This window comes from Calonectris borealis, chromosome 27 (assembly GCF_964195595.1).
Source record: "Calonectris borealis chromosome 27, bCalBor7.hap1.2, whole genome shotgun sequence".
Classification (NCBI taxonomy): Eukaryota; Metazoa; Chordata; class Aves; order Procellariiformes; family Procellariidae; genus Calonectris; species Calonectris borealis.
Window position 1 is genome coordinate 2,770,060 of NC_134338.1, and position 23,316 is coordinate 2,793,375.

General features: G+C 67.2%; 1 protein-coding gene across 4 annotated transcripts; it reads right to left on the bottom strand.

The window, feature by feature from the left end:
• Window positions 1–397: 397 nt before the first annotated feature.
• BMP1 (bone morphogenetic protein 1) lies at window positions 398–21,870 on the bottom strand. 4 transcript variants are annotated; one of them, XM_075174614.1, is made up of 20 exons: window positions 21,219–21,859; window positions 12,346–12,459; window positions 12,117–12,269; window positions 11,905–12,022; window positions 10,813–10,991; window positions 10,605–10,710; window positions 10,096–10,220; window positions 8,295–8,410; window positions 7,911–8,013; window positions 7,261–7,377; window positions 7,039–7,184; window positions 6,535–6,730; window positions 6,329–6,454; window positions 6,067–6,227; window positions 5,759–5,939; window positions 2,027–2,152; window positions 1,824–1,951; window positions 1,513–1,726; window positions 1,165–1,415; window positions 398–921 (listed from the first exon to the last, which is right to left on the bottom strand). In XM_075174614.1, exons 1-20 carry the CDS (start codon window positions 21,844–21,846, stop codon window positions 787–789), a joined length of 3,423 nt encoding a protein of 1,140 aa, XP_075030715.1. In that variant the 5' UTR covers window positions 21,847–21,859; the 3' UTR covers window positions 398–786. The 4 variants fall into 4 exon arrangements, 3 of the variants coding, with proteins under 3 accessions (XP_075030715.1, XP_075030716.1, XP_075030717.1); XR_012677426.1 differs by lacking the exons at window positions 398–921; window positions 1,165–1,415; window positions 1,513–1,726; window positions 1,824–1,951 and adding an exon at window positions 2,425–2,902 and having other exon boundaries at window positions 2,070–2,152; window positions 21,219–21,870; XM_075174615.1 differs by lacking the exons at window positions 398–921; window positions 1,165–1,415; window positions 1,513–1,726; window positions 1,824–1,951; window positions 2,027–2,152 and adding an exon at window positions 2,276–2,902 and having other exon boundaries at window positions 21,219–21,870.
• Between the last annotated feature and the right edge of the window lie 1,446 nt (window positions 21,871–23,316).

Genomic DNA, 23,316 nt, shown 5'->3' on the forward strand with positions numbered 1-23,316 from the left:
TCACCGGCTCGGCTGGGATGCTCTCCTGGCTGAGATACGGGGCAAAGAAAAAATGTGGGGTGAGCACCTACCTGCAGAACTGCCCGAAGCAGAGTCCTCGGGGGAGCAGGCGGCTCCCTGCAGCGACAGAGCCCAGCACCCAGCACCCAGCACCCAGCGAGCGACCCGCCGCTGAGCCACGCCGCTGGGAAGACGGTCCAGCCGCTCCCTCATCAGGGCAGAAGCAGATTGCAATTAGCTGATTGCTCTGCTCCGTCAGCTGCAACTCGGGGAGCCCCGAGGATGGGGGTCTGCCGCAGGGTGCTGGGGTGCTCTCCCCCCGGTCCAGCCCCGGTTTCAGATGCCGTTTTCCTCGGGGGAGGCTGGGGTGGAAGCAAAGAGGCTGGGGCTGCCCCCCTCCAAGTACAAGGGTATTTATTTCATCGGTACAAGAGAAAGACAGCACCTTCTGTGTGTTGGGCTCTTCCCGGTTACTGGTTTGTACATTCAGATAGCTGCAGCCGGCTCGGCCGGGGCGAGGAAGGGGAGCGGGTCCCGCTCGGCCCCCCCAGCGCCAGGGGGGTGGCTGCTGGCGGAGGGGACCCCCCCTCTGCCCTTGTGCCCACGGGCGCCCGAGCCCCGGGGCCCCGTGCGAGCGTGTCTGAGTGCTGAGGTTGGCTGTGTGCTCCTCCGTGCAGTCTGTGCGGGGCGGCGCTCCCCCCTTCCTTCCTCCCTGCCCTCCTCCTCCTCCTCCTCCTCCTCCTCCTTCTCCTCCCCTGCCCGCGGCGGGGCCGGGACCCCCGGCCCTCATTTCCTCGTGTGCAGCGTGTCCTGGAACTTGGTGCTGGTGTAGCGAAGGTGGAAACCCTTCTTGTTGATGGTGTCATCCGAGTGGAAGCGGATCATCACCGAATCTCCGGCTGAGTAGATCTCCTCCGGGGGCTGCCGGGGCGAGGGAGAGGGGTGCTCAGGACCACGGGCATCCCCGGGATGCACAAGCGTGGCGGCGGGGGGTGGGATTTGCGATGGGGAGGATACAAAATCGTTGCACCCCCATGTACAACCCCAAATCCCCCCCAGGGAATTCTCTGCACCAGCTTGGCTCAGCTTCACCCACCGCCCCTGCAGCCTCGCACCTCTCCCCCACCCCGACCCACCCCATCGCTCCCCCCATCCCCAGCTCACCCCGGACCCGCAGAAGCGGCCGAGGCGTGGGGCCGTCCTGTCGTAGCCGTCGAAGAGCTCCATGTAGTCGTAGCCGCAGTCGGCTTCCTCCTCGATCTCAAAGGTCTGGAAGATGAGCTCCACGCCGTAACCCTCCTCGGCCATGATCACCCACTCGCAGTCCGAGCCCCCCGGGTAGTTGTTATCCCCGAATTGCGCATGTGAGTACAAGTCCTTGGTCTTCACCTCCGCACGTACCTGGCCCCCGCACACTGGGGGAGAAGCCGACAGCGGCGGGGGGTATTAGGAGGGTCCGTGGTCTCCCCCCCACCCCATAAGCAGGAGGTTTCCCCAGCCCTACGGTGGTACCTGTGGTGTGGGTGGCCTCGAAGCCCTTCTTCTGGACGGAGTTATCAGAGACGAACTTGAGGAACATCTTGTTGCCGGAGGAGACGAGGGGCTCGGGCTCTTTGGCTCCGCAGAAGCGGCCGAGCGCCGGGGCTTTGGCATCCTTGCCGTCGTAGATCTCCAGGTGGTCGTAGGCGCATTCCTGCTGCGCCTCCACGTCCAGCTCCGAGAAGGTCTGCGGAGGCGACGGCCACGCCACTGGTGCTCAGCGGGGCTCGGTGGAGGGGACACCGGTGCTGCCCACCCCCCCGGTTCCCCCCCCCCATCCCTACCAGCTTGACGCGGTGCCCCGGCGTGGTGGTGATGGCCCAAGTGCACTCCTTCTTACTGGGGTATTTATCGGGCCAGTTGGGGCTGGTGATGGTCCCCGAGATGGATGTCACCTTATGGTCGCAGCCAGCTGTGGGGACGGCAAGGGGTCACGGATGTGGGGGGGTCCTGCTGGGGATGGGGGGGGTCTGGGGCGCAGACCCACCTTCCTTGCAGTCGTGCTTGTTGTCGTGCAGCACGAAGCCGCTGCGGCACTGGCACTCGTAGCTGCCGAAGGAGTTGAGGCACTCGTGCTGGCAGCCCCCGTTGTTCTTGGAGCACTCGTCCTTGTCTGCCGAGAGAGCAGAGGGACCGCGGCTGAGCGGGGTGGGAAAACCCGGCGGCCGGCATCCCGGCACGGCATCCCGGCACGGCACAGCCCTGCCCGGTGCGTGCCGGTCCCCAGCCCCACGCCGCTGCCCTCCGGGGAGCGACCAGCCAAGCAAGCGCCCTACGGCCAGCAGCAAGCAGATCCGCCGTCCCTTGCCCGAGCCGGGGCAGCCCCCGTGGGTGCACGGGATGGGTCCTCCTCTCCCTGGGCTCACCCATGGGCACAACCATTACCTGCTTACGGTACAGACGGGGAAGGCAGAAAAACACACAGTGACAACCAAAGATGCACAAGAAAGACCAGGACGCGGGAGTCCCTCTTTACTCATCGATAGGGAAATGTCACAGACACGGTAAAAATCGGGAAAAAAAAAAAAAAACAAAACACCAAGGTCAGCTGGTCAATGACAAAAACAACGGGGATGGGGCGGGGGGGGGTGCTTAAAACAACAACCAAAAAAAAAATTAAAAAAAAATTAAAAATAAGGCCAACAACCAGTTCTGTCAAGCAAGGGGCTGCCGGGGCCGGTGGCACGGCTCAGCTCAGCTCGGCTCGGCCCCGGCGTGCTCCCGCGCGGCGCCCGGGGCCGCGGCGTTCCTGAGAAAGATGGAGAGGACGGCACGGCTCAGGAGGGGCCCCGCGGCCGCTTCTGCAGGCGAAACTTCAGGCCGGGTGGGCGAGATTTCGGGGGCTGCAGCTGCTGCTTCTTCTCTGCAAAGAGAGAGGGAGAAAAGGGGGGGAGCGATGGGGGAGCGGGGGGCGGCGGGGGGGCGGCGGGGGCAGCGGGGCATGCAGAGCGGCAGCCGGGGAAGCAGGCAGTGGAGGGGACCCCCGCGAGCCCCTCGTGCAGCCGGGGCTCGGCGGCGAGCGGCTCTGCGGGGAGGAAGAAGAGGAGGAGGAGGTGGCGTGGCTGGCTCCGGGAGGATGAGGATGGGCCTCGGGTGGGTTCCTGGGGGTGTTCGGGTTGGGGAGGTGTGGGAATGGTGGTGGAGGGGTTTGGGCTCGCCCCGAGCAAGGCGTCCCCCCGGGCTGGCCGTACTTACCTCCCAGCGCCCACCACCTGGGTCCCTATCGCCGGCGTCCCACGGCTCGCCAACCCCCCCAGAGCCCCCGCTTTGGGGCCGGGGTGGGATGCTCCATGGCCCCTCGCCCCTCCTTGCTCCCCCTCCCCATGGGGCGATGGTTTGGGGAGCGGGCAGCGGCGGGGGGAAGCCAGCAGCAAGCGGGCACCAGCCACCCGAGCATCCCTCTCCGTGCCAAGCTTGCCCCGTGCCCCGGCTGGCACGGGGAAGGGGCGATGCCGGAGGAGAGCATCCCTCCTGGAGCCATCGGCAGCAGCGAGGGGGGTCCTGCCCCAGCCCCCCCAGCCCCTCGGGGCAGCCCCGAGCCCCCTGGCTGCCTCTCAACCGGAGGCTATAACCTGACATCTCCTAGGTCTGAGAGGAAGCGAGGCGGAAAGGCTTGTTTGGGGATGGGAAGGGGCTTCGGATGGGCCGGGTGGGCTCAGAGCAGCTCCAGCACCGGGGGAGCGTGCGCGGCATCGCCCCGCCGGCGGGACGGAGGGAGCCTGGGCGGGCGAGACAAGAGCGGAGAGAGTTGGCAGAGGAAAGAAGCCCACCGGGTCGGTGTCTTTAGCAATCCTTTATTCTAACCAGCTTGCTCGCCGCGACCCGGCATTGCTGTGCGCTCACCGTTATCCCGGCGTGCGTCCGATGGCTCCGGGCTGCTCACCGCCCCGCAGCCCCCGCCTGCACCTATCACCCCGCTACGGACCCCCCGTGCACCGGGGCTCGGCGGAGAGCCGGGGGGACGTACCTGGGTGCCGACACCGTGATGAATTCCCGGGCGAACGCATCCTTACGCGCGAGCCGACGGAGCCGGCTGCTGCCTCCCGTCGCCCCGGCCCGCCAGGAGGAGGAAGAGGAGGAGGAAGAGGAAGGGGCCACATCTTCACCGGGGGAAAACGGGTGCCCGGGCGGCCAGGCTGCCTGCGGCACCAAGGGGCAGGGCTCGGCGGCTGGCTGCGTCCGGAGCGGCGGGGAAGGAGCCCAGAGACCCTCCGCGGCTAAAAAGGAGCCGCTTGGGAGATGCTTTGCCCAGGGTTGGCCGGGAGCGACCCCGGGGGGGGACCGGAGGAGGGACCCTGGTGTGGCCGAGTCCTCCAGCGTGGTCCTGCTGCCGGGAAAGCCCGAGACCTGAGTGGGGAGAGGCGGAGGAGAGGGTTTGGTGGTCCGGGATAGGAGCAGCCCCCATGGGACCACCGCACATGCCGGTGGGAGGAGGAGGAGGAGGGCAAAGGAGCCCGAAGCTCGGCGAGGGGAGACTCACCCGGCTGCCCCGTGGTCCCGCCGCCGCTCGGCCGCTGGGCTTTCCCGAGGTCTCGCTTTGCTGGAGGGTGCCGGCTCCCGACGGCTGGGCCCCGCTGGGCCACCTTACTTGCCTTGGTTTTAATTAAAAAAATAAAGCAAAGATACTCTACCCCCGGCCCGCGGGTCTCTGCCGCTCCGGCCGGCTGCCGGGCTGCCTCGGGGAACCCCGAGGGCTCCTGGGGCCGCCGGCTCCCGCGGCTCTCCGCAGCCGAGCGGCCACGCTGCCCCTCAAAAACAGCCTCGGCGGGGCCAAAAAGCAGCAGGAGGTGCAAGGCATCGGTGGTCCGGTCCAGCCCAGCCTGTCCAGGAGGTGCCGTCGGGCGCTCACGGCCGGGCTGATGTCCAGGGCACCGCGCCGAGGGGGACCCTCTCTTGCACGAGGGTCCCGCGGCAGCCCCCAGCCCGGGGACCGGCCCCGGGCGATGCTTGGCCGTGGCCGGCGGTGCGTTTCGCTCCACGTCCCCATCCCTACGCCCCCCCGAGACCCAGCCGAAGGTGACACCATCTCCTGGTGGGGTGGCCCGGGAGAGGAGAGAGGACCACAGAACAGACAGGGATAAGCAGGTAATGGTTTTTGGGGAGGAGGGACCACTCCGGAGAACCTGAGACGTGGCCGGGTGCCGATATCCCCCCGCCCCGGCGCTGGCCGGGATGCGGAGCACCCTGCCCGGGAAGCGGAGGAAGCCCGTGGCCGTGCAGCGTAGCGGGGTGGTGCAGCGCAGCAGGCAGCAGAGCGGGGCATCGCCGCCCTCCCCGCGGTAGTGCCGCCCGAGGGGTGCAGTGCCCGGCCCGCGGCGGGGTTCGGGGTGGGGGGGAAGATGCTCCCCCCGGCCCCTGCGCACATCCCTGTCCCCAGCGCGTTTGCCTCTGCGGATGCAGTTGGGGCCCAGCACCCGTTGGCCATTTGGGGACCTCTGGAAGCACCCCAGCATCTGAAGTAGCACCCAATTGCCCCCCCAAAAGAGGGGAAAAATCTTGAGAGGCAGCAAAACGTGCTGCCAGCTGGGCTGCCGGAGGCTGGGGGGGTTCAGACCCTGTGGGGCAGAGACCCAAGGTTCACCCTGCCGCCGGGCTGGGACCGGGGGCTGCACCCCTGGCGCGGGTAAGGGCAGGCGTTAGCGGCGGTTTGGGGGCGCGGGGAGGGTCGGCTCGGTGAGGGAGGGCAGGGGATGCCCGTGCCAGGGCCGGGCAGCTCTACCTGAGAAGAAATGGGCTTTGAAGCCTTTTTTGGAGACGGTGTTGTCGGACTTGAACTCGATCCTCATGTTGTTGTACTGGGAGGTGATGACGTCCGGCTTCTCGGCGCCGCAGAACTTGCCGTGCAGCTTGGAGTCGGCGGTCAGCCCGCTGCGCACCTCCACGAAGTCGTATTTGCAGACCTGCAGGGTGCAAGGCAGGAGGAGGGGGGGGACACGGGGCTGGTGGCACGGCTGTGCCACCCTGCAAGCCACCAGCAGCGTCGGGGGACACAGAGGATGGAGAGGGGCTGCTCCCCGGCTGACTCACGTCATTGCCCTCCGTCTCGAAGAAGTCGAACTGCAGGGAGATGCGGTACTGGGTGGGGGCCACCAGCTGCCAGATGCAGTTCTTGTTGGGGGGGTACTCCTTGGGCCACCCCGGGCTGGTGATGGAGCCGTTGAGCTTGGTGAGGAAACCTCCGCAGGCGGCTGCAGGGTGGGAGACACCCAGCGCCCGTCACGTCCCCGGGCTCCCTGGGATTAGGGATGCTGCAGGGGATGGGCGGGGGCCGGCGGCGGGGGGCACTCACCCTCACAACGGCGTTTGTCGGAGGCCAGCTCGTAGCCGGGGTCGCAGGCGCACTTGTAGCTGCCCAGGGTGTTGACGCAGCGCTGCTCGCAGCCGCCGTTATTGGGACGCGAGCACTCGTCCACCTCTGGGCAGGGGCAGCGGGGCTGAGCGGGCAGGCAGGGCTGCCGGGCCCCCCCGGTGTCCCCCCCCCGGCGCGTCTCCTACCTTTGAAGAAGTTGACGGCGAAGCCCGCCTTGTTAATGGAGCCGTCGGAGACGAATTTCATCCAGAGCTTGTTGGAGGTGCTCTTGATGTCGTCCGGCTTGTCGTAGCCGCAGTAGCGCCCGATGAGGCTGCTCGACTCGCTGCTGCCGTCCCGGATCTCCAGGTAGTCGTAGGCGCAGCTATCATGCCGCTCAATCTATAGGTGGGTGTTAGCGGGGGGGGGGACACCGTCTTGGCCCCAGCATCCCCAAACTCTGCCTGCCCCTTTCCTTACACCCACAGTCCCAGACCCACGCACCCACTAGCCAAGGGAGCCGGTCTGCTGCATGGGGAAACTGAGGCATGGAGGCAGTGCAGAGGGATGCGGGCAGCCAGGCAGGGCAGCAGCAGCCCCAAACCTGTCCCATGGGGTGCACTGGGTCAGGGAGATGCTGCTGGGAAGATTTCCCCTTCCCGCCCCAGGGAAGGGAGGGACCGGCACGGCAGGGGGGGATCCTCACCCACCTCGAAGGACTGGAAGGTCAAGCCCACGTGGAAGCCCTCGGAGACGGTGATCTTCCAGACACACACCTTGCTGGGCCGGTAGTCATCGGGGTAGTTGGGGGACTGGATGTGCCCGTTGTCCTTCTTCACGTCCCCCCCGCAGATGGCTGGAAGAGAAGAGAAGCCGCCTGAGCCCCCCCTGCCCCACCGCCAGCTCTGCGCCCCCTCCCTGCCCACCTCTACCTTCGTAGACGGCGAAGAAGCCTTTGCCCACCCAGTTGCTGCTGCTCCGAAACTCGACCCAGAGGCGGCTGTCGGTGGAGATGATGGGCTCGGGCAGCTTGTTCCCGCAGAACCTGCCTGGGGACGAAGGCGTGCGGGGCTGCCGTCGGCCGGGCATCCTCCTCTCCCTCGCCACCACGTCCCGGTCCCCCCCGTGCCCCCCACCAGCATCCTAAAGAGAAAGCGCTGCTTCTCCCCCTGCTCCCCTCTGGCTTGTCTGGTTGTTTCATGGAAACCGGTTATTTCAGAGTGCAGGGTCAACTGGGACTTGGGGAACATCCAGTTCACAGGGATGGGACCGAGATACTGGCATCTCCCTGGGCAGAGACGTGCTGGCCAGCCGGGTCAGCTGGACTGGTTTCACCGGTGTGGGCCAACAAACTGGGAGCCCCATTCACCCCAATAACCCCTCCAGGGCCAGCACCCCCCCCCCGCCTCCCCAAGATCTTTGGCACATGGCGGGGTCAGGCAGGGATACAGGCAGAGGGGAGCCCCTCGCCCCGCTGCCTGCACCCGCAGCATCCGCGGGCGGGGGGGCAGGAGGTGAGGGCAGCGGGCAGGCAGCGGGCAGGCAGCGGGGCCGGCCAGGCTAAGAGCTCCCGGTTGGTTACCTCGCAGCGTGGCCTTTCTCCAGAACCCGTCTCTCACCTCCACGTAGTCGTACCAGCACAGCCGGCTTCGGTAGAGGTCCAGGGTGGTGAAGTTCAGGATGATCTAAGGGTGGGAGGGGGAAGAGCATGGGGTGAGCCCCCCCCTGCACCCCGTGGGGTCTTTGCCGGAGCGCGGTGCTCGGCCGCAGTGGGTGCCAGCGGTCCAGGTGGCACCTGGACCCGCTCTGTGGTGATGCCCGGCAGCATCCCGAACCGCAGCAGGGCACCAAGCGGGGGGATACTGGGGTTAGGGACACCCCGAAAAAAGGGGAGAAGATGGGGCAAGGAGGGAGAGGAGGGCTGGGAGAAGATGGGTGCCTTCGGTGCTGCGCCGGCGGCCGGTACCTTCTCTCCGGGGGTGACGGAGATCCTCCAGACGCAGTGCATGTGGGCAGAGTATCCGTTGGGGAACTCGGGGGAGGAGAAGTTGCCCTGGCTGTCCTGGAGCGTCTCCCCACAGGCTGCGAAGGGGGAAAAGCGGGGGTCAGACCCCGGAAAGCCCCCGGTATCAGGATGGGTGGCATTGGGTATGGACCAGACGCTGCCCCCAGCCCCCTGCACACTTTTACCACCCAAATTCCCATCCCCAGGAACAGCTCTGCAAAAAACCACCATCACCGTCTTACTGCAGCAACCCCAAAAAGCCCCAAACCACATCGGAGCGGCTGGCGATGCTCCCGGCTCCCTGGTACCCCCTCGCAAGCACCGTGCCCCCCGCCAGCTGCTGACCCCCGGGGGCAGGAACCATCCCACGGCCCCCCCGCCGTGCCCTGCCACGCCGCGGGGGCCCGGCTCGCCGCCCGGGCTCCGGGCAGGTTTACGCGGCCGCGGCTGGATCTGGCCCAGCGCTGCCATCTGGAAGCCACATGATGCCGTGGCCACGGCACACGGCGTTTCGCTCCGGCTGTCGCGGGGCCAAAGCGGCCGCCCCCCACCTCCCGCTCGGGGGGGGGGGGGGGGCTGCGAGATGAAAGGTGAAACGTTCAAAAAAGGCGGCTTGAAACCTGGGCTCGCTGCCTTTTTTCCCTCCTTGTTTTACAGTGGAAACAAAGGGAAGGGAAAGCCGGGCTGCAGAGGGGCTTTTTTGGGGGGGCTTTTCCCCCCCCCCCCAAACTAATCACTTTTCCTGCTCGCGCTCACAGCCCCGCTCCCCCGAACGCGGCACGGCCGGCTGCCGGGGCCCCTCACAAAGGCGTCCCTCTTCCAGGCTGCTAATTAGTTGCTGGAATTAAGCGGGAGCGTGCAGGAGCCAAACTCCTTGCAGATGTTGCTGGTACAGTCCCGGAGCACGTGCCTGCAGCCGGGGGACTTGTGCCAGCCCCCCCCCAGCGCCCGGAGCAATGCCACTGCTCGTGGGCCAAGGTCCTCAGCATCATTCGAGGTGCCAACGTGGTGCGCCGGTCGTGCCGAGCATCCCTGGCTCTGCACCGGCCCCGGGGAGGACCGTGGTCTGCGGTGGGACCATGGTCTCCCATCCCGCCGGTAACAGCCCTGCGGAACACCCGGCCGCGTCTCAGCCAAAACCCTCTTGCTGTTGGGGTGCCTGGGAGGATGCTCTCGAAGGATGGTCTCCGAGGATCTTTGCTCTCGAAGGATGGTCTCCGAGGATCTTTGCTCTCGAAGGATGGTCTCCGAGGATCTTTGCTCTCGGAGGTCGGTCTCGGAGGATGCTTTGCTCTCGGAGGATGCTCTGCTGTCAGAGGATGCTCCCAGGGGATGTTCTACTCTTGGAGGAGGCTCTTGGAGGATGCTTTTTGGGGGATGCTCTTGGGGAAATGCTCTTTTCTCAAAGGAGTGGGAGGAGAGGGCAGCTGAGGATGCCCTTGCTCACACGGGCAGAGCCCCATGGCTCATCGCAGTCTTCCATTTAGCTTCTGCTCACAAACACCCCAGAAAAGCGCCGTGGATGGAGAAAGGCAACTTGCGTGCTCCTTGCAGGGGGTCTGATGGCAAGGAGGACCCCGAAAAGCACTTTTCCACTGGAAACAGGGGGTCCAGCCAGGGTGATGCTTCCTTTGCCAAGTCTTGGGGTGAAAGCAGAGCCGTTCCCTGGGAGATAGGGCTCCGAGCACGCTCACCCCGGCCCCCCGGCAGTGACGCACCGCCCCGGCCCGGGGCCCGGCAGAGCCGTCCCGGCGGCACTCACCCGGGCAGCGGTAGAGCTTGCGGGCCTGGGCGATGTCCCCTTTGCTCAGACGCGTCCGCTGGCCGATGGCGGGCCGGACCCCGTTCACGTCGTACTTGGGCAGGATGGTGTCGAGGAAGATGCCCCTGGGGTGAGAGCAGGGAGAGGCTGAGCAGCGGCTGGAAAGCACCGGGTCTGCGGCTGCTCCCCGCTGCCGCGGGAAGGATGCTAAAAACAGCCTGGCTAATTAAAGCCTGCGGGCCGGTGAGTCAGCGGGGACGTGTCCCCGTCGGAGGTGACCACGGGGACAGCACCGTCCCTGCCCTGGAAAGGGATGTCATGGGGCTTCATCCTGCCCCGGCATGCTGCGGCATGGCTCCGCCGCAGCTGGGAGCCTTGCACCGACGGCATTAACCCTGTGCAGAGCTGCTAACGAGCCACCGTCCTCCGGGGCTGGGGACCCCCTGCCACTGTCCCCGGCGCTGCGGGGAGGACGGGGACGCGTGGGCGAGCCGCCCCGGCTGTTGTACCTGGAGAAGGTGTTCCTGGCGTAGTGCATGATGCTGTCGAAATCGTACGTCTCGCCCAGCGACTCCACCTCCTCCGGCTCCATCTTCAAGAAGTTGTACTCCTGCCCTGCAGAGCAGGCGGGACAGGGATGCCGTCAGGGGGGGACCCCGGCTTCAGCAGCACCCCATGGTAGGGAGGAAGAGGAGGAGGAGGGAGGCTGGTCCCTACCTGGCTGGATGTTCTCCCGGATGATGGAGACATGGTCATCCCGGTCGGGGCGCGTGTGCTCGTGCCAAAACCCGATGACGTGGCCCAGCTCGTGCACCACGATGCCAAATTTGTCGCAGTTTTTGCCGATGGAGATGGCCTGGGGTCCCCCTCCTCGGCGGCCCACGTAGGAACAGCACCTGGGGGGGAGGTGGGTGGCACCGGCTGAGCCCCGGGACTCCGGGGGACGCCCCTGCGGTGTGGGCATCCCGGTGCTTCCCCGGGTAAAGACATGAGTCAGGCCAGGAGCATCAGCCCCGCCGGTGCCGCTCAGCACGGAGCATCTGGGAAGCATCCCTGCTGCCTCGGCTGGCTGGAAGCTTCAGCCGCCTGCCCACGCGGGGAGCTCGAGCCGTGACTCCAACCTCAGCTCCTGCCCCGGGGCAGCCTGGCACGGCACGGCACGGCACAGCCCGGCACGGCATGGCTGCAGGCAGCCCTGGCATCCCAGGGTGCTGCTCCCGCGGGTGCCCGTCCCCCAGTCCTGCACCAGGGATGGACTCTCGCCCACGGCTGGTCCAACCCTGCGTGCCAGACCCAGGCTCAGGGCTTGCACCGGCGCAGGGGCGCGGACCGGCACCCCCCGCCGTCGTGCACAGCCCGTTCCAGGGGAAAGCCTCCTCCTAACCACCATCTGCTTGGCTGGGGCTGTGCCCTGACGCGTGAAGATGCTGAGCTCTTCCAAACCCCTGTTTCCTTTGGCATCAGCCCCGCTACAAGCCCAGGCTGGTGCCACGCCACCGACCTCAGCCCCCGGCCCGCGGTGGCAAGTGCCACAGGTCGGTGGCTCCGAGACCTCTCGTGGCCCAACCACCCGCAGGGACCAGACCCCAGGGACGGGTCCCCTTCGCTCCCCAGCCCTCCACAAAACCGAGTGGGTCTGGGCCAGCCGGTTAGCACCACGCACACGCCGACGTGGGTGTTTTGGTGCCAAGGCACGTCAGCCGAGCACCCTAATTAGCGCTCCCATGAGCTGCTATGCTTCCTCTTTGCAGTGCAAGAGCCAAGGGGCAGGGTGGTCCCGGTGCATGCCCGGGACCCCCCCCCACGTACCCGCAGGGGCGGTAGGTGAAGACGATGTAGCTGTCCTCATCGTTGCGCTCCAGGAAGGTGACGCAGGTGTGCTTCTCCCAGTGCCGCATCGCCTGCCGGAAGATGGCTCGCTGGCTGCCTGCGGGAGGGGGCGGCGGGGGCCGTCAGCCCGGCATGGGGAAACTGAGGCACGCCGGGGACGGAGCATCCCCCCCCGGCTCGCCTGCACTCACCGCTGAAGTTGCCGCTGATCACGTAGGGGATGACCCCGTCCGGCCACACTCTCTCCGGCCGGGATGTGGCGGCGCGGCGGCTCCGCGCCCGCTGCCGGCCCCGGCTGCGTGGTTGGTGGCCCGGCCGCAGGCTGGCACTGGTGGCATTGCTGCCTGCAGGGAGGGGGGGGTGAGCGCGGGCAGCCCCCGGGGACGGAGGTGACCAGGAGGGCTGGGACCATGGTGGTACCTGAGGAGTTGGTGGGCAGGCGCGTGATGGTGTGGCGTGCCAGGTCCACCACCCGGTCCACCTGGAAGAGCTGCAGGTCCTCCTCGTCCAGGGCGATGTCTCCCAGGAAGGCAGCTAAGGGTGGGGGGCAGGAGGTGTGAGCCCCCCATGCCTATGCCGGGGGACCCCAAAGACCCCATCAGGGCTGGGCTCCCCGCGCCCAGCCTCTCCCCAGCCCCTCCGCACCTGGCAAGCCCCTGAAGAGGAAGGCAAGCCCTTCCTCCTCCTCCTCCTCCCTCTTTCCTTCAACTGGGGGCTGGGAGGGAAAGCGAGCGTGGTGCCGGCCGGGCTCCCCCCGCTCCCCAGCCCGCCGCCGTGTCAGCTCTCCCAGCAGCTGGAGCCAGCCCCGCGCTGACATCTGGTTTGCATAAAGCCCGGGCCATCACTTTTTAGGGTTTCTGTTATTATTTGTGTTGCAAAACTGCTTTCTTTTCACTTTACAAAACCCAACGCTGGGCTCGGGATCCCCCTCCTGCCCGGCTCCTGCCCCCCAGCCCGGTGTCAGCTCCATCAGCCCCGGGATGCTCCGATGACCTCCCAGTCATCTGCCACCGCCAAGCAAAGCCATATGGCCCGGGAAGCTCCCGCGGCGCCCAGCGCCCGCAGGATCGGAGCCGGCCGAGGGGTGTCCGTCTGTCCGTCCGTCTGCCGGGGCCATGACCCCCTCCAGCACCGCTCTCCCGCGGGGCTGGGGGTGCAGAGATGCTTCAGCATTACGAGGCTGGAGGACGTAACCCTGCACAACCCTTCCTCCTCCTCTTCCTCCTCCTCTTCCTCCTCCTCTTCCTCCTGCCCTGCTCTCTGCCCTCCCGCCCGCCACGGCCTCGCCGTGAGTCAACGCTGCAGGATTGCGGCTCCCGACTTCGGCACTTGGCCGGCGCCGAGCCCCGGGGACCCGGCTTTTGCGGAAACGCCGCGGTCCGAGCGCGAGGGCTGGCTGAGGTCATGCCGCGCCGCCGCGTCAGCGCCGGCACAGAGGCTCTGGATTCGGCCGGCGTGGGGTGGAGCTGGGTTTCTCGCCGGGTTTGTGGGCACCTGGGGCAAACGGGTGGTCCCGGGCACCCCCTGCCCTCGCCAGCCCCTGGGGAAGGGCAGGGAAACGGCAGCGGTGGGGAGTGGGGTGGCTGGGCCGGCTCAGGGGCTGATGGAGAGCGGTGCCAAGTTCGCGCTCCAAGCAATTAGCAAGTGGATCCCAAAAGAGCCACTAATTACAAAAGCAAGGCAGGACAATTAGGATAACCCTGACAAGTCCCAAACAACCGGCATGGGGCGAGAGGACCAGTCTGGGCACCCCAGCGCGACGGGACCCCATGGCTTTGCATGGCACCGAGCCCAAAGCCCGCTCCAGCGGTTGCGTGGAGCGTTTTGGGGCGAAAGAGCTGCATTTCGGGGTTTTCCCCGGCACCGGCCAACCGGTGGGCGCATCCCAGCAGAGGAAGCCCCGGGGTGGAGAGCAGACCTGCGGCAAAGCCAAGGGAAGAGCAAACAAGCTGGGGCCGGCACCTCCCCTGGCACCGACCTGCCGCTGGCACGGCCAGGCTGCAATTTGAGGGCAGAGCAAAGGCAGGAGCCGGCCCCGGCCTCCCCGCACCCTCCCCGGGGCCGGGAGAGACGTGTCCGAACGGGCAGCGCGGGGGAGGACCAGGGCCGGGGAGAAGGACGAGCATCCCGTGCCAAGAGCTGCATGGAAAGACAAGGGAAAGTAAGCTTGCTTACAGCCGAGCGAGCGCCGGCAGAGCCAAGTGATATAGAAACCATATGTGAGGGATTTGGGATACGTGAGAGAGCCGGGCAGGCGAGTGCGGGGACATGGGGCTGGTTTCCCAGGCGGTGCAAGGCAGCTCGGCTCCCCCCAAAATCCCCAGCCCCGAGGGGAAGGCAGCTTGCTGCTCCCGGGTGGGACACGGGAGCCGCGGGGCGGCGGCGAGGGGGTGTCCCGGCAGCGATCCCTGTAAGGACACGTTGGGGACAAGCCCAAAGCGTAGGATTGAGAAACTTCCACGTTGGTTTGGGCTCTGGTCGCGTCCTCCTCCCACTCGCTCCCCGTGCACTCTGGCCCTAGCAACACACGGGATGGTTTTGGGGGGGGGTCTCTGCTCACCAAAATCCCCCAGACGCTGTTTCACCTCCCCGAGGGGCTTCGTCGGAGACGCTGCCACGCTGCTGCCCCTTGTCCCTTCCCGGTTCGTGCCGCAGCAGCTCGCCAAGCGAGCATCCTCCCTCCCAGGTGGAGGGGACCCCCGGCAAGCGGGGGGCTCACGGGGTGGAGGTGCCATGCCGGGGGCAGGAGGAGTCCCAGCTCACTGCCGCGGGCGGCTCGGAGCTGCCAAGGCTCGGCAGAGCACAGGTCGGAGCAGGGGGAAACGCACGGGGGAGCCGGGCTGGGCTGCAGCAGGGAGATGCCAGCCCGGCTTCGTGCTCGCTGGGGAGCAGACAGCACCCACCGAGGCATCGCACCACTCAGCACCCATGCCCTGCAACCTGCACCCCCATCCCGCCGGGGCACGGTGCCGCTCGGGTGCCCAAGAAACCCCAGGCCATGGGGCACGGGTTCGCCCGCCACCCCCGGAGGGGACCCGGTGTCCCCGAGCCGTTCCCAGCCCGGGAGGCCGGGGGCTGTGCCGCAGGTGCTGCCCTCTGCTCGCCCCGGCGCTGGCCGTGGAGGCACCGGGGGCAAGGTCCGAGCTGCGGCAGCGCCAGCGGGGAGGATGCGGTGCCAGCAGGGAGGATGCGGTGCCAGCGGGGCACCGGCTTCAAGGGCAGGCACTGGCCACGGGGACGTGATGGCCCCATCCTCGTCCCCATCGGTCAGAGAGGAACGGGGACGGGAGCGGGGAAGGGGAGAGGGGGAGCATCCGGGCTCCGGCCGTGCACATCCCTCCCACCACCCAGCAAACAACCAGCTGTTTGGGACCTGCCGGCGAGGCTCCCACCAAGCTCTTCCTCACCCCGAAGCCAGGAGATAACTCAGCCCTCCGCTGTTGTTTGACTTTTTGTGCTATGTGTTTTCTTTCGGGTTCTTGGAACGGTGACGTAACCCCTGGGGCTGAAGTTTTAGACAAACAAGGTTTTTCGTTCGGACCCGGGCCAACCCCTGCAGCACCCCGTCCTGATGCTACAGGCATCTCCTGCCCGCGCACGGCTCGGTGGCTGTCCCTGCGGGGTCCCTCTGTCCCCCCTGCCACGCACGCTGGGGATGCAGGAGCTGCTCAGCATCCTTTATAGCCCTGGGCATGGCAAGCGGCGGAGAGGGGTACCGCTGAGCCCGACCTCTCTGGCATCACCGGGATTTTGGGATGAGCCTGACCTCGGACTCCACCAAGGTTGGGAACCGTGTCGCAGGAAAAACAAAAAAAAATAACCCACGGGAAGAGGCCGGGGCGCGAACGCGATGTTCTGGTGAGCAGGCAAAAGCAAACAGAGCGGCGGGGAAGCCTTGGCAGGGGAGGGCGGCAGATAAACAGGACGGGATCATGTTCCAGGTCAGTCTGGGGCAAATGAGCCTCCGTGCCCGGCGCTGGGTGGGAAGGGGCCTCGTCCCTGCTCGGCTCCTGCCGGCCCTCGAAGCGGCACTGGGCAGGACGGGCTCCCGGGGCTCCGGCAGGACGGGCAGCATCCCCTGCCTGGGAGCAAAGGCTCAGCCCAGCCTTCCCTCGCCAGCTTAGCAGCTCCGGCCCAGCCGCTGCGAGTCCTCGTGCGATGCCGAGCCATGAGCATCGCTCCCGGTGCGAGGCAGGGAGCAGAGGGGAGGGTTCGGAGCGTGCGAGGAGGCAGGGAGCGAGCCGCTGTGCCCCGGCCAGGGACGGAGGCATCGCCGGGGTGGGATGGAGGAGAGCGGTTTAATAGGTGTATCCCGGCCTCGGCCGAGCTGCCGGGTCGTAAAGCCGTGGAGTCACCGGGGCAGCATCCCACTGGCTCGGCAGAGCCGTTAAATATGTGAGGAATGCTCCTCGCGCCGCCCCCTCGCCCCCGCACGCCAGCCCAGCTGCGCCCGCTGCGAGCTCCGCTCACGGCAAAACACGCCGGGGCCACGGCGAGAAGAGCGGGCACCCCGCTCCGCCGGGGCTGGGGGGTCCCCCCCTGGCCTCGGGGGTCTGCCCTGCCCGGAGAGCCCTGGGGCGGAGGCGTGGGTGCAAAGGCGGAGGGATGCAGGGCATCCCAGGGGCCGTCGGGGCGGGGGGAGCAGCCCCCCGCTGCTGCTGCCTCTGCCGAGGTCCCCACCAGGTGCCAGGTCTCCCCCGGCTCCCCGCAGCCTGCCAGCGGCCGGTGGCCCCGCAGAGACCCCCAGGAGAGCGGGGACAGGACGGAGGCATGCAACGGAGGCGAGCCGGGCCCTCTCCTCTCCCCCGGCGGCGGCGCAGCCCCTCTCCCGGTGCCCCTCGCCGGCAGCCGGAGAGAGGGAGCAGCCAGCCTGTAAACGCCGGGGCGAGGAATATTTGCTTTCCCAGAGCACCTTCCGACAGCGCAGCAGGCACAAAGCAGGAATTCAAGCCTTGGCGGCCAGGCTGGGAGCCAGGCCAGATCACAGCCCCTCTGCAACCAGTGGGGAAACTGAGGCACGGGGACATGGAGCTGGTCAGCAGCAAGGGGCAGCCTCCCGAAGAGCCAGTCCTGGCACACAGCCGCTCTGCTATCGGTCACGGTCCCCGCAGGCAGCCGGGACCCCCTGCCTGCTGTTCCCTCGCTGGTGCATCCTTGTCCCAGCCAGTGCCTTTGTGAGACCCGGGGCTGTACGAGCACCGGGCACCCTCCTGCCGGCAGCCCTGCCCTCCTCTCCCCAGGGTGCAGGCAGACAGCACATCCAGGCAGCCGGGGAAGGCAGAGATGCTGAAGTACACTGTCCAAGGCAGAGGGATGATCCCTCTACCCCCGTGCATCCCTCTGCGGTGCAAGGTGCATCCCACCCGCAGGCAGCACCCATCACCGCCGCTGCTTCCCTGGGCATCCACGGCCAAATCCCGTCCCCAGCCCTGGGCATCAGAGTGTGGGCTCCGAGCCCTTTGCCCGCCCCGTGCCAGGCTACACGGCAGCGTAGCGTGAAATAAGCACCATGGAGCCTGGCCTCTACTAAACATGGCCCGCGGCAGCAGGCAGCTTCCAGCTAATGAACGTCCGGAGGCAGGTCAGGAGCAGGAGGGATGGTTGGATCACTCCAGGGGAGGATTTTCCTTCTGCTCCTCTTCCGTGACAGCAAACGGAGGAAAAAGCCTCCTCCGGGGCTCGGCGTGGAAGATGCCAAACCTAAGGCATGTCAGAGCCCCCGGGAAGGAGTGGGGGGAGCGCTGCGGAGTTGTGTGCGGGGAACGGGCTCTCCCTGCCTCCCCTCTGCAAAGCCAGGTCGCCGAGGAAAACACAGCCTGGGCCAGCGGCATCGGTCACTTGTGAAAGGGAGAGCCCTCTGCCAAGGGGCACCGGCCCCCAAGGGCTCCCAGACCTCTGTGCATCTGCCCCAGGGCTCTGGCTGCAAACATATCCCCCCCCTCATGCTTTTATTGCTCAATCCTCTCCCCACCAGCCCTCCCCAGGCACCGATTAACTCCTTCCAAAGTTTGCTCGCAGCTCCCTGGCCAGGCTGCTTAAATCCTCCTGCAGCTCAAGAGAGGGGAGGATTTTCTCCTTGCCTTTTGCACGGGTATGGAGGGGGGTTTGCCATGCAAAGCCCCCTGGGGTAGATGGGACAGAGGTGACCGACAGCCCTCGGCCAGGTTACGAGCGGGACACTCGCTCTCCGCAGCTCAGCGGGATGCAGTGAGATGCTGTTTTCTCTTCCCACTGCGATGCTGGAGACCTCCAGGGAGCCTCGGCAAAGCCGCTGGCAACCAGGAGGCACGTTCTCGCCCAGAAAACACCCCCTGCGGCACAGCCAAGATGAAAAATTTGGGGAAAACCACCCACGGGCCATCCTCCCTCCTTTCCCCGTATCCCTCCCGGCTGCTTTGTTCTCCCCAGGTCCAGCCGTGGCTCCCCGAGGCCGCCCCGTCCTGCCGGCCATGTGTTTCCCAGCCCCGGCACGGCAGCGGATAAAGCCTCAGGAAACGCCGTCTCCCCCCTCGCCACGACCCGCCGGCGTGAATCAGCAGCCGGAGGGTTTCCCAGGAGCCGGGAGGGGAGGGCAGCGACGGCGGGCGGGCGAGCGAGCCCCCCGACCTCGCCATCGCACACCCGGCCCCCGCCGGAGCACGCCACCGCGCCGAACGGGTGATTACACAAAGATAAAGCAGATCCCGGGATCGGCCGGAGATTTCCAAGGTCTCTGTGCCGTCCCGAGCCCTGAACCGCAGGCCTCCCGCCGGCCCCGGCTCTGCGGGTGGATTTTTATCCTGCATGAATAAGTGACATATAACGGCTGGAAAATATTTTTGGGCAGCTTGACAAGTGTGACTGCAACCAGTAGCCTCCGCTGACTACGCCTGGAAAGTGTAATCTAGGTGAAACCCAGGCAGCCGAAGCCAGAGCGCTCCAGGCACGGCTGGGAAGCTCGTACGGCCGGGGAGGGGGGCTCGGGCCCCCAGCCCCATCCATGCACGTGATGCACCCCGTGCCGCTCCTGCCCACGGCTCTGCCATCACCCCGTGGAGGGAGTGGGCGAGCAGATTGCCCCTGAGCACCCACCCTGGGGGGCTGCGTGAGCCCCGCAGAGCTGCGCACCCCCATGTCCCCTTCCCCACGAGCGGGGACAGTGGGGTGACAGCACGACTGTGGGTGGCAGAAGCACGTCAGCCCCCCACTTTAGCCGGGCACCCCCAAACGTGGCCATGGAGCCGCACATGGGGAGCAAGGTGGGCTGCATCCCTCCCCAGGCGCCGGGGGCACCCGGGGGCTCCCGTCTCCCATAGCCAAATTGCTCAGCAACCCCCCCGGGTCCCCTGGGACGAGCCAAGAGCAAACCCTCGGGCCGGACATGTTTGGTTAGCAGTCATGCAGGCTCTGCAAACACAGCAAACCCCGTCCGAGCTGCTCCCCCAGCGCGGCGGGGGGCGGTGGGAGCGATGCCGGCTGCCTTTCCCGGCCGGAGGCACGACCAGGATCCAACCCGACGGCCGCTCTCCTCACCGCTGGGCACCGAGACCTGGATATCCTGCTGACCGGGTGAAGGGAAACCGGGGCCACGGCTAATTCCTCCCTCCCTGGCTGCCCGGGGGCTGGTCCAAGGGCCGGATCTCCCAGCGGTCCCGTTTTGGCATCCCTAGAAGAGACGCGGCGGCACGGGTGGCTCTTCCCCCTGCCGCGGTGGGGATGGCCCGCTGGCACCGGTGCAGATGGGTGGCATCACCGGGGCAGCCGGCAAACCGCGGGCAGCCGTCCTGCCTGGGCGGGCGGCCTCAGGATACCTCTGGCATGAGTTGTGCCGAGGAACCCAAATTCCTCTCCTGGCGCTTCCCCTCCCAGTAGCCTTGCCGGGAGCCGCGGCGGCGAGGCCTCGGTGCTCAGCTGTTTCCGGCGCTGCCCGAAGCCCGGGGAGGGGGGGACTGGCCACCCCAAAACAAAAACAAGCCCCTGCATGGGTCAGGGGGATGCCACGGGGGGCTCCGGCCACCGAGCAGCCCCCGCTGCTGGACCTCGCCATCCCAGTCCTGCAGAGCCCAACCCGGGGGTAAATGCCCGGCTAGTGCGGTGCGTGGCAGGGCCTGATCCCCCCCCCAGGCCCCTGGGGAAGAGCTGCTGTAATTAAATTAGTCACATAAGGATCTCGTAAAGGCAGGGGGGGAAGCGAGGCGGGGGGAGCAGCCGCCTCGCCAGCCCCGGGAGGCAATGGGGGTCTCAGGGTGTGCGGGAGCGGGGCGAGGTGGGGGCCCTCAGTCGCTGGCAAAGCCACCCTTAATTAGTTTGGCTCGTCAGCGGGCGCAGCCCCGTCTCTCCCGTGCAGCTGGATGAAGCGGGAGCGGAGCGGAGGCTCCAGCCGGCTCTGCCCGGACAGTTTTGCAAGCCTAGCTGTTTCAGCCCGGGAGGGCAGGAAGGGAAGGATTTTTGGCCAGAAAAAGCCCTCATGTAGACAGAGTTATATCAACAGACGCCTTCCAGTGCAGACAATGCCATTAAAGAGAAACGTGATCCTGCAGCCAGGACCCGCCAGACCCAAGCCCTCGCCTCCGCGCTCAGCCCTGGGTGTCCCTCCCGTGCCTCAGTTTCCCCCCCAACACGTCCTTCTGTCCCCTTTATCCCACTCTGGGAGACGGGGCCCGTCCTCCCGCGGCGCCCAGCCTGCTCCCAGCCCTTCCAAAATCTGAAGAACAGCTCAGCAACCCCCTGACCCAGCACAGAGGGACCCCGGCCCGGGGCAAACACCTCCCGGGCTTAACCTGGCCCGGGTGTCCCGGGACGGCTGCAGCCCGGCCGGCCCCGGGGGGGACGAGCTTTCTCTGGCTGTGGTTTGGGAAAGAAGGAGAAAGCCAAGGGGCACGGAGCGTGGGTCCGGCTCTGGGGTGGGATGGGTCCGGTTCTGGGGTGGGATGGGGGGGTGGGATGGGGTGGGGGCTGCCCGCCGCCTTTGACAGCTGCCGGTGCAGCCAAGGCTGGGGAGAGAAAGCGGGGCGCCGGGCCAGCCCCCCCCGCCGCTCCCCACCCTAAGTACAACCAGATGCATCCCCGAACGGGGCCGGCCGCTGCCCCCCCCCCCGCCCGGCCCCGGCAGCGGGGAGCCCCCGGCCCCGGGGCCAGCCCGGGGCGGGGGAGCCAAGTTTCCCCGTGCAAAGCCCCGAAGTACGGAGCCGTGCGGGGCACACTCATGCTCACACTCACACTCACTCACACTCACACCAACCCCCCCGCTCTCCCCTTTGTCTGCCCGCCCGCCCGGCCCGGCCGCCCCCCGGCGCGCATCCCCCCGTTCCTACCGGCTTTGCAGGGGTCCTTGTAGTCCAGGGGCTCCGCGTCCTCCTCCTCTTCCTCCTCCAGCACGTAGGAGTAGTCGGGGAAGTGCATGGCCCGGGCCAGGAGCAGGCAGAGGAGCAGCCCGCAGGTCCGCAGCCCGGCCATGGCTCCGCGGGCAGCGGGCGGGCAGGGGAGGCGGGCGGCTTTTTTTTTTTTTTTTCCCCTCTCTTCCCCTCTTTCCTTCCCTTCTTCGCTCCTTTTTTTTTTTTTTCCTCCTCCTCTCTCTCTCTCTCTCTCTTTTTTTTTTTTTTTTTTTTTTTTAGGGAAATGAGATCTGGCGGGGGCGGGTTCAAGCGCAGAGCTCGGCCCCTGCAGCCCCGGGCGCAGGGCTGGGAGCGGGGCCAGCGCCGGGGGGGCGGCGGGGCCGCGCCGCTGCCGGGGACCCGGCCCGCAGCCCCCGCTCCTGCCCCCCCGCAGCCTCCGGCCCGCAGCCCCCGGACCCAGTCCTGCACCCCCTGGTCCCGGTCGTGCCCCCCTCGTCCTTCTCGCACCCCTTGGTCTCGTCCCGTATCCCCCGGTACCGATCCTGCCCCCCCCGTCCCCGTCCCGTACCTCCCAGCACCAATCCAGCCCACCCTGGCTCCATCCCATATCCCCCAACCCCTGCACCCCTCCAGCACCCCAGCCCCTGGTCCTGCACCCCACAACCTCTACACCCGTACCCCAGCCCCCGGTCCTGCACCCCACATCCCCAGCCCGCAGCCCCCGGTCCACATCGCCCAGTCCCTCTTGCACCCCCGTGTCCTGGTCTTGCACCCCACATCCCCGTCCCGCATCCCCCAGCCCTGCTCCTGTATTCCCCACATTCCCCAGCCCTGCACCCTGTATCTCCTGGTCCTGGACCCTCAGTCCTGCACCCCTTGTCCTGTACCCCGTACCCTCACCCTGCACCCCACATCCTCCCAAGCCCTGCCGGAGCAGGAGGAGGAGGAGGCAGCATCCCCAGCCCACGCACACTTCCCAAACACCAGTGAACTCCAGGCCCCGGAGCAGGCGTTGAGAAGCTGCCTGCAGCCCCCTGCAAACCCCCAGTGAAGCACCACGAGAACCTGCCACCTCCCAGGGGGGTCAGCCCAGCCGGGTGCCCCCCACTTCGGGGTGCTGTGGGAGCGTGGGGCCGGTGCTCCATCTGCCTTCTCTCCCTGACCCCAAAAGCAGCCTTGCACCCAGAGGCACCCAGCCTGTGCAGGTCACAGGCCTGCCAGGAGCTGGGCGAGCACCCTGGGGAGGGTGGGCAAGCACCCCAGGAGCTGGGCTAGCACCCCAGGGAGGGCAGGCAAGCACCCCTGGAGCGGGGTGAGCACCCCAGGATGGCGGGAGGGTGCCCAGACAGCAAGGCAGGGAAGAGGCAGCTGGCAGCCCTGGCTGGGCCGCGTGTGCAAGCGTGTGTGCACGCGTGTGCACGCGTGTGCGCTGAGGTCTGTGAGTGACACCTGCCGTCAAAGCTCTGCCACTTCAACGGAGCCCGTCACGGTGAGGTCCCCACGGGCCACCCAGCTCCACAGTGGGCCATGCCTGGGAACCCGGACACCCAGGGGCGGGTGGGGGCCATGCCGGGGAGGCGATGGTCGCAGGGTAGGACGTGCCCGTGGTGCTCCGAGGGATGCCACCCCGCTCGCTGCCCACCGCCAGCTCCCAGCTGCCCACCCTGGGGAGCTGGAGCAGGGGTCAGGGTGGCTGTGTCCCCCCCCAGGCCATGGTGCGGGTGCCCCCAGCCCGGGAGGGAAGCGGGGTCCAGCCGCCCGCTCGCCACTAGATAGAGCTCTGAGTTCAGCCTTGCTTTGGCTGTGCAGGGGGGACCCTTCTGCCTTGTCCCCTTGCCTGTCCCCGTCGATGTCCCTTGTCCCCTTGCAGTGTCCCTCCTGCACGTCCCAGCCCCAGCCTGGGGGGACAAGGGGCTGAGCGGGGCCCCCTCCGACTCCTGGCTCATCGGCCCGTGCAGCGCAGCCTGCTCTTGCCGCTCCCGGACAAACACAGCCCTATCGTCCTACTTACAATATTCTCTTAACTCGCATTAACGTTATTTTTTAAGTGTTCAGTGTTACTGCATACAATGACTGC

What these genes read in the sequence shown, in the direction of transcription:
- BMP1 (XM_075174614.1), bottom strand. Translation starts at nt 21,846, where the DNA reads ATGGGATGGAGCCAGGGTGGGCTGGATTGGTGCTGGGAGGTACGGGAC. An exon ending in CAAGGACCCCTGCAAAGCCG is followed by an intron (nt 12,460 to 21,218) that starts GTAGGAACGGGG and finishes CCCCACCCTTAG; the next exon opens with CTGCCTTCCTGGGAGACATC. An exon ending in CGAGGCCACCCACACCACAG is followed by an intron (nt 1,416 to 1,512) that starts GTACCACCGTAG and finishes CTTCTCCCCCAG; the next exon opens with TGTGCGGGGGCCAGGTACGT.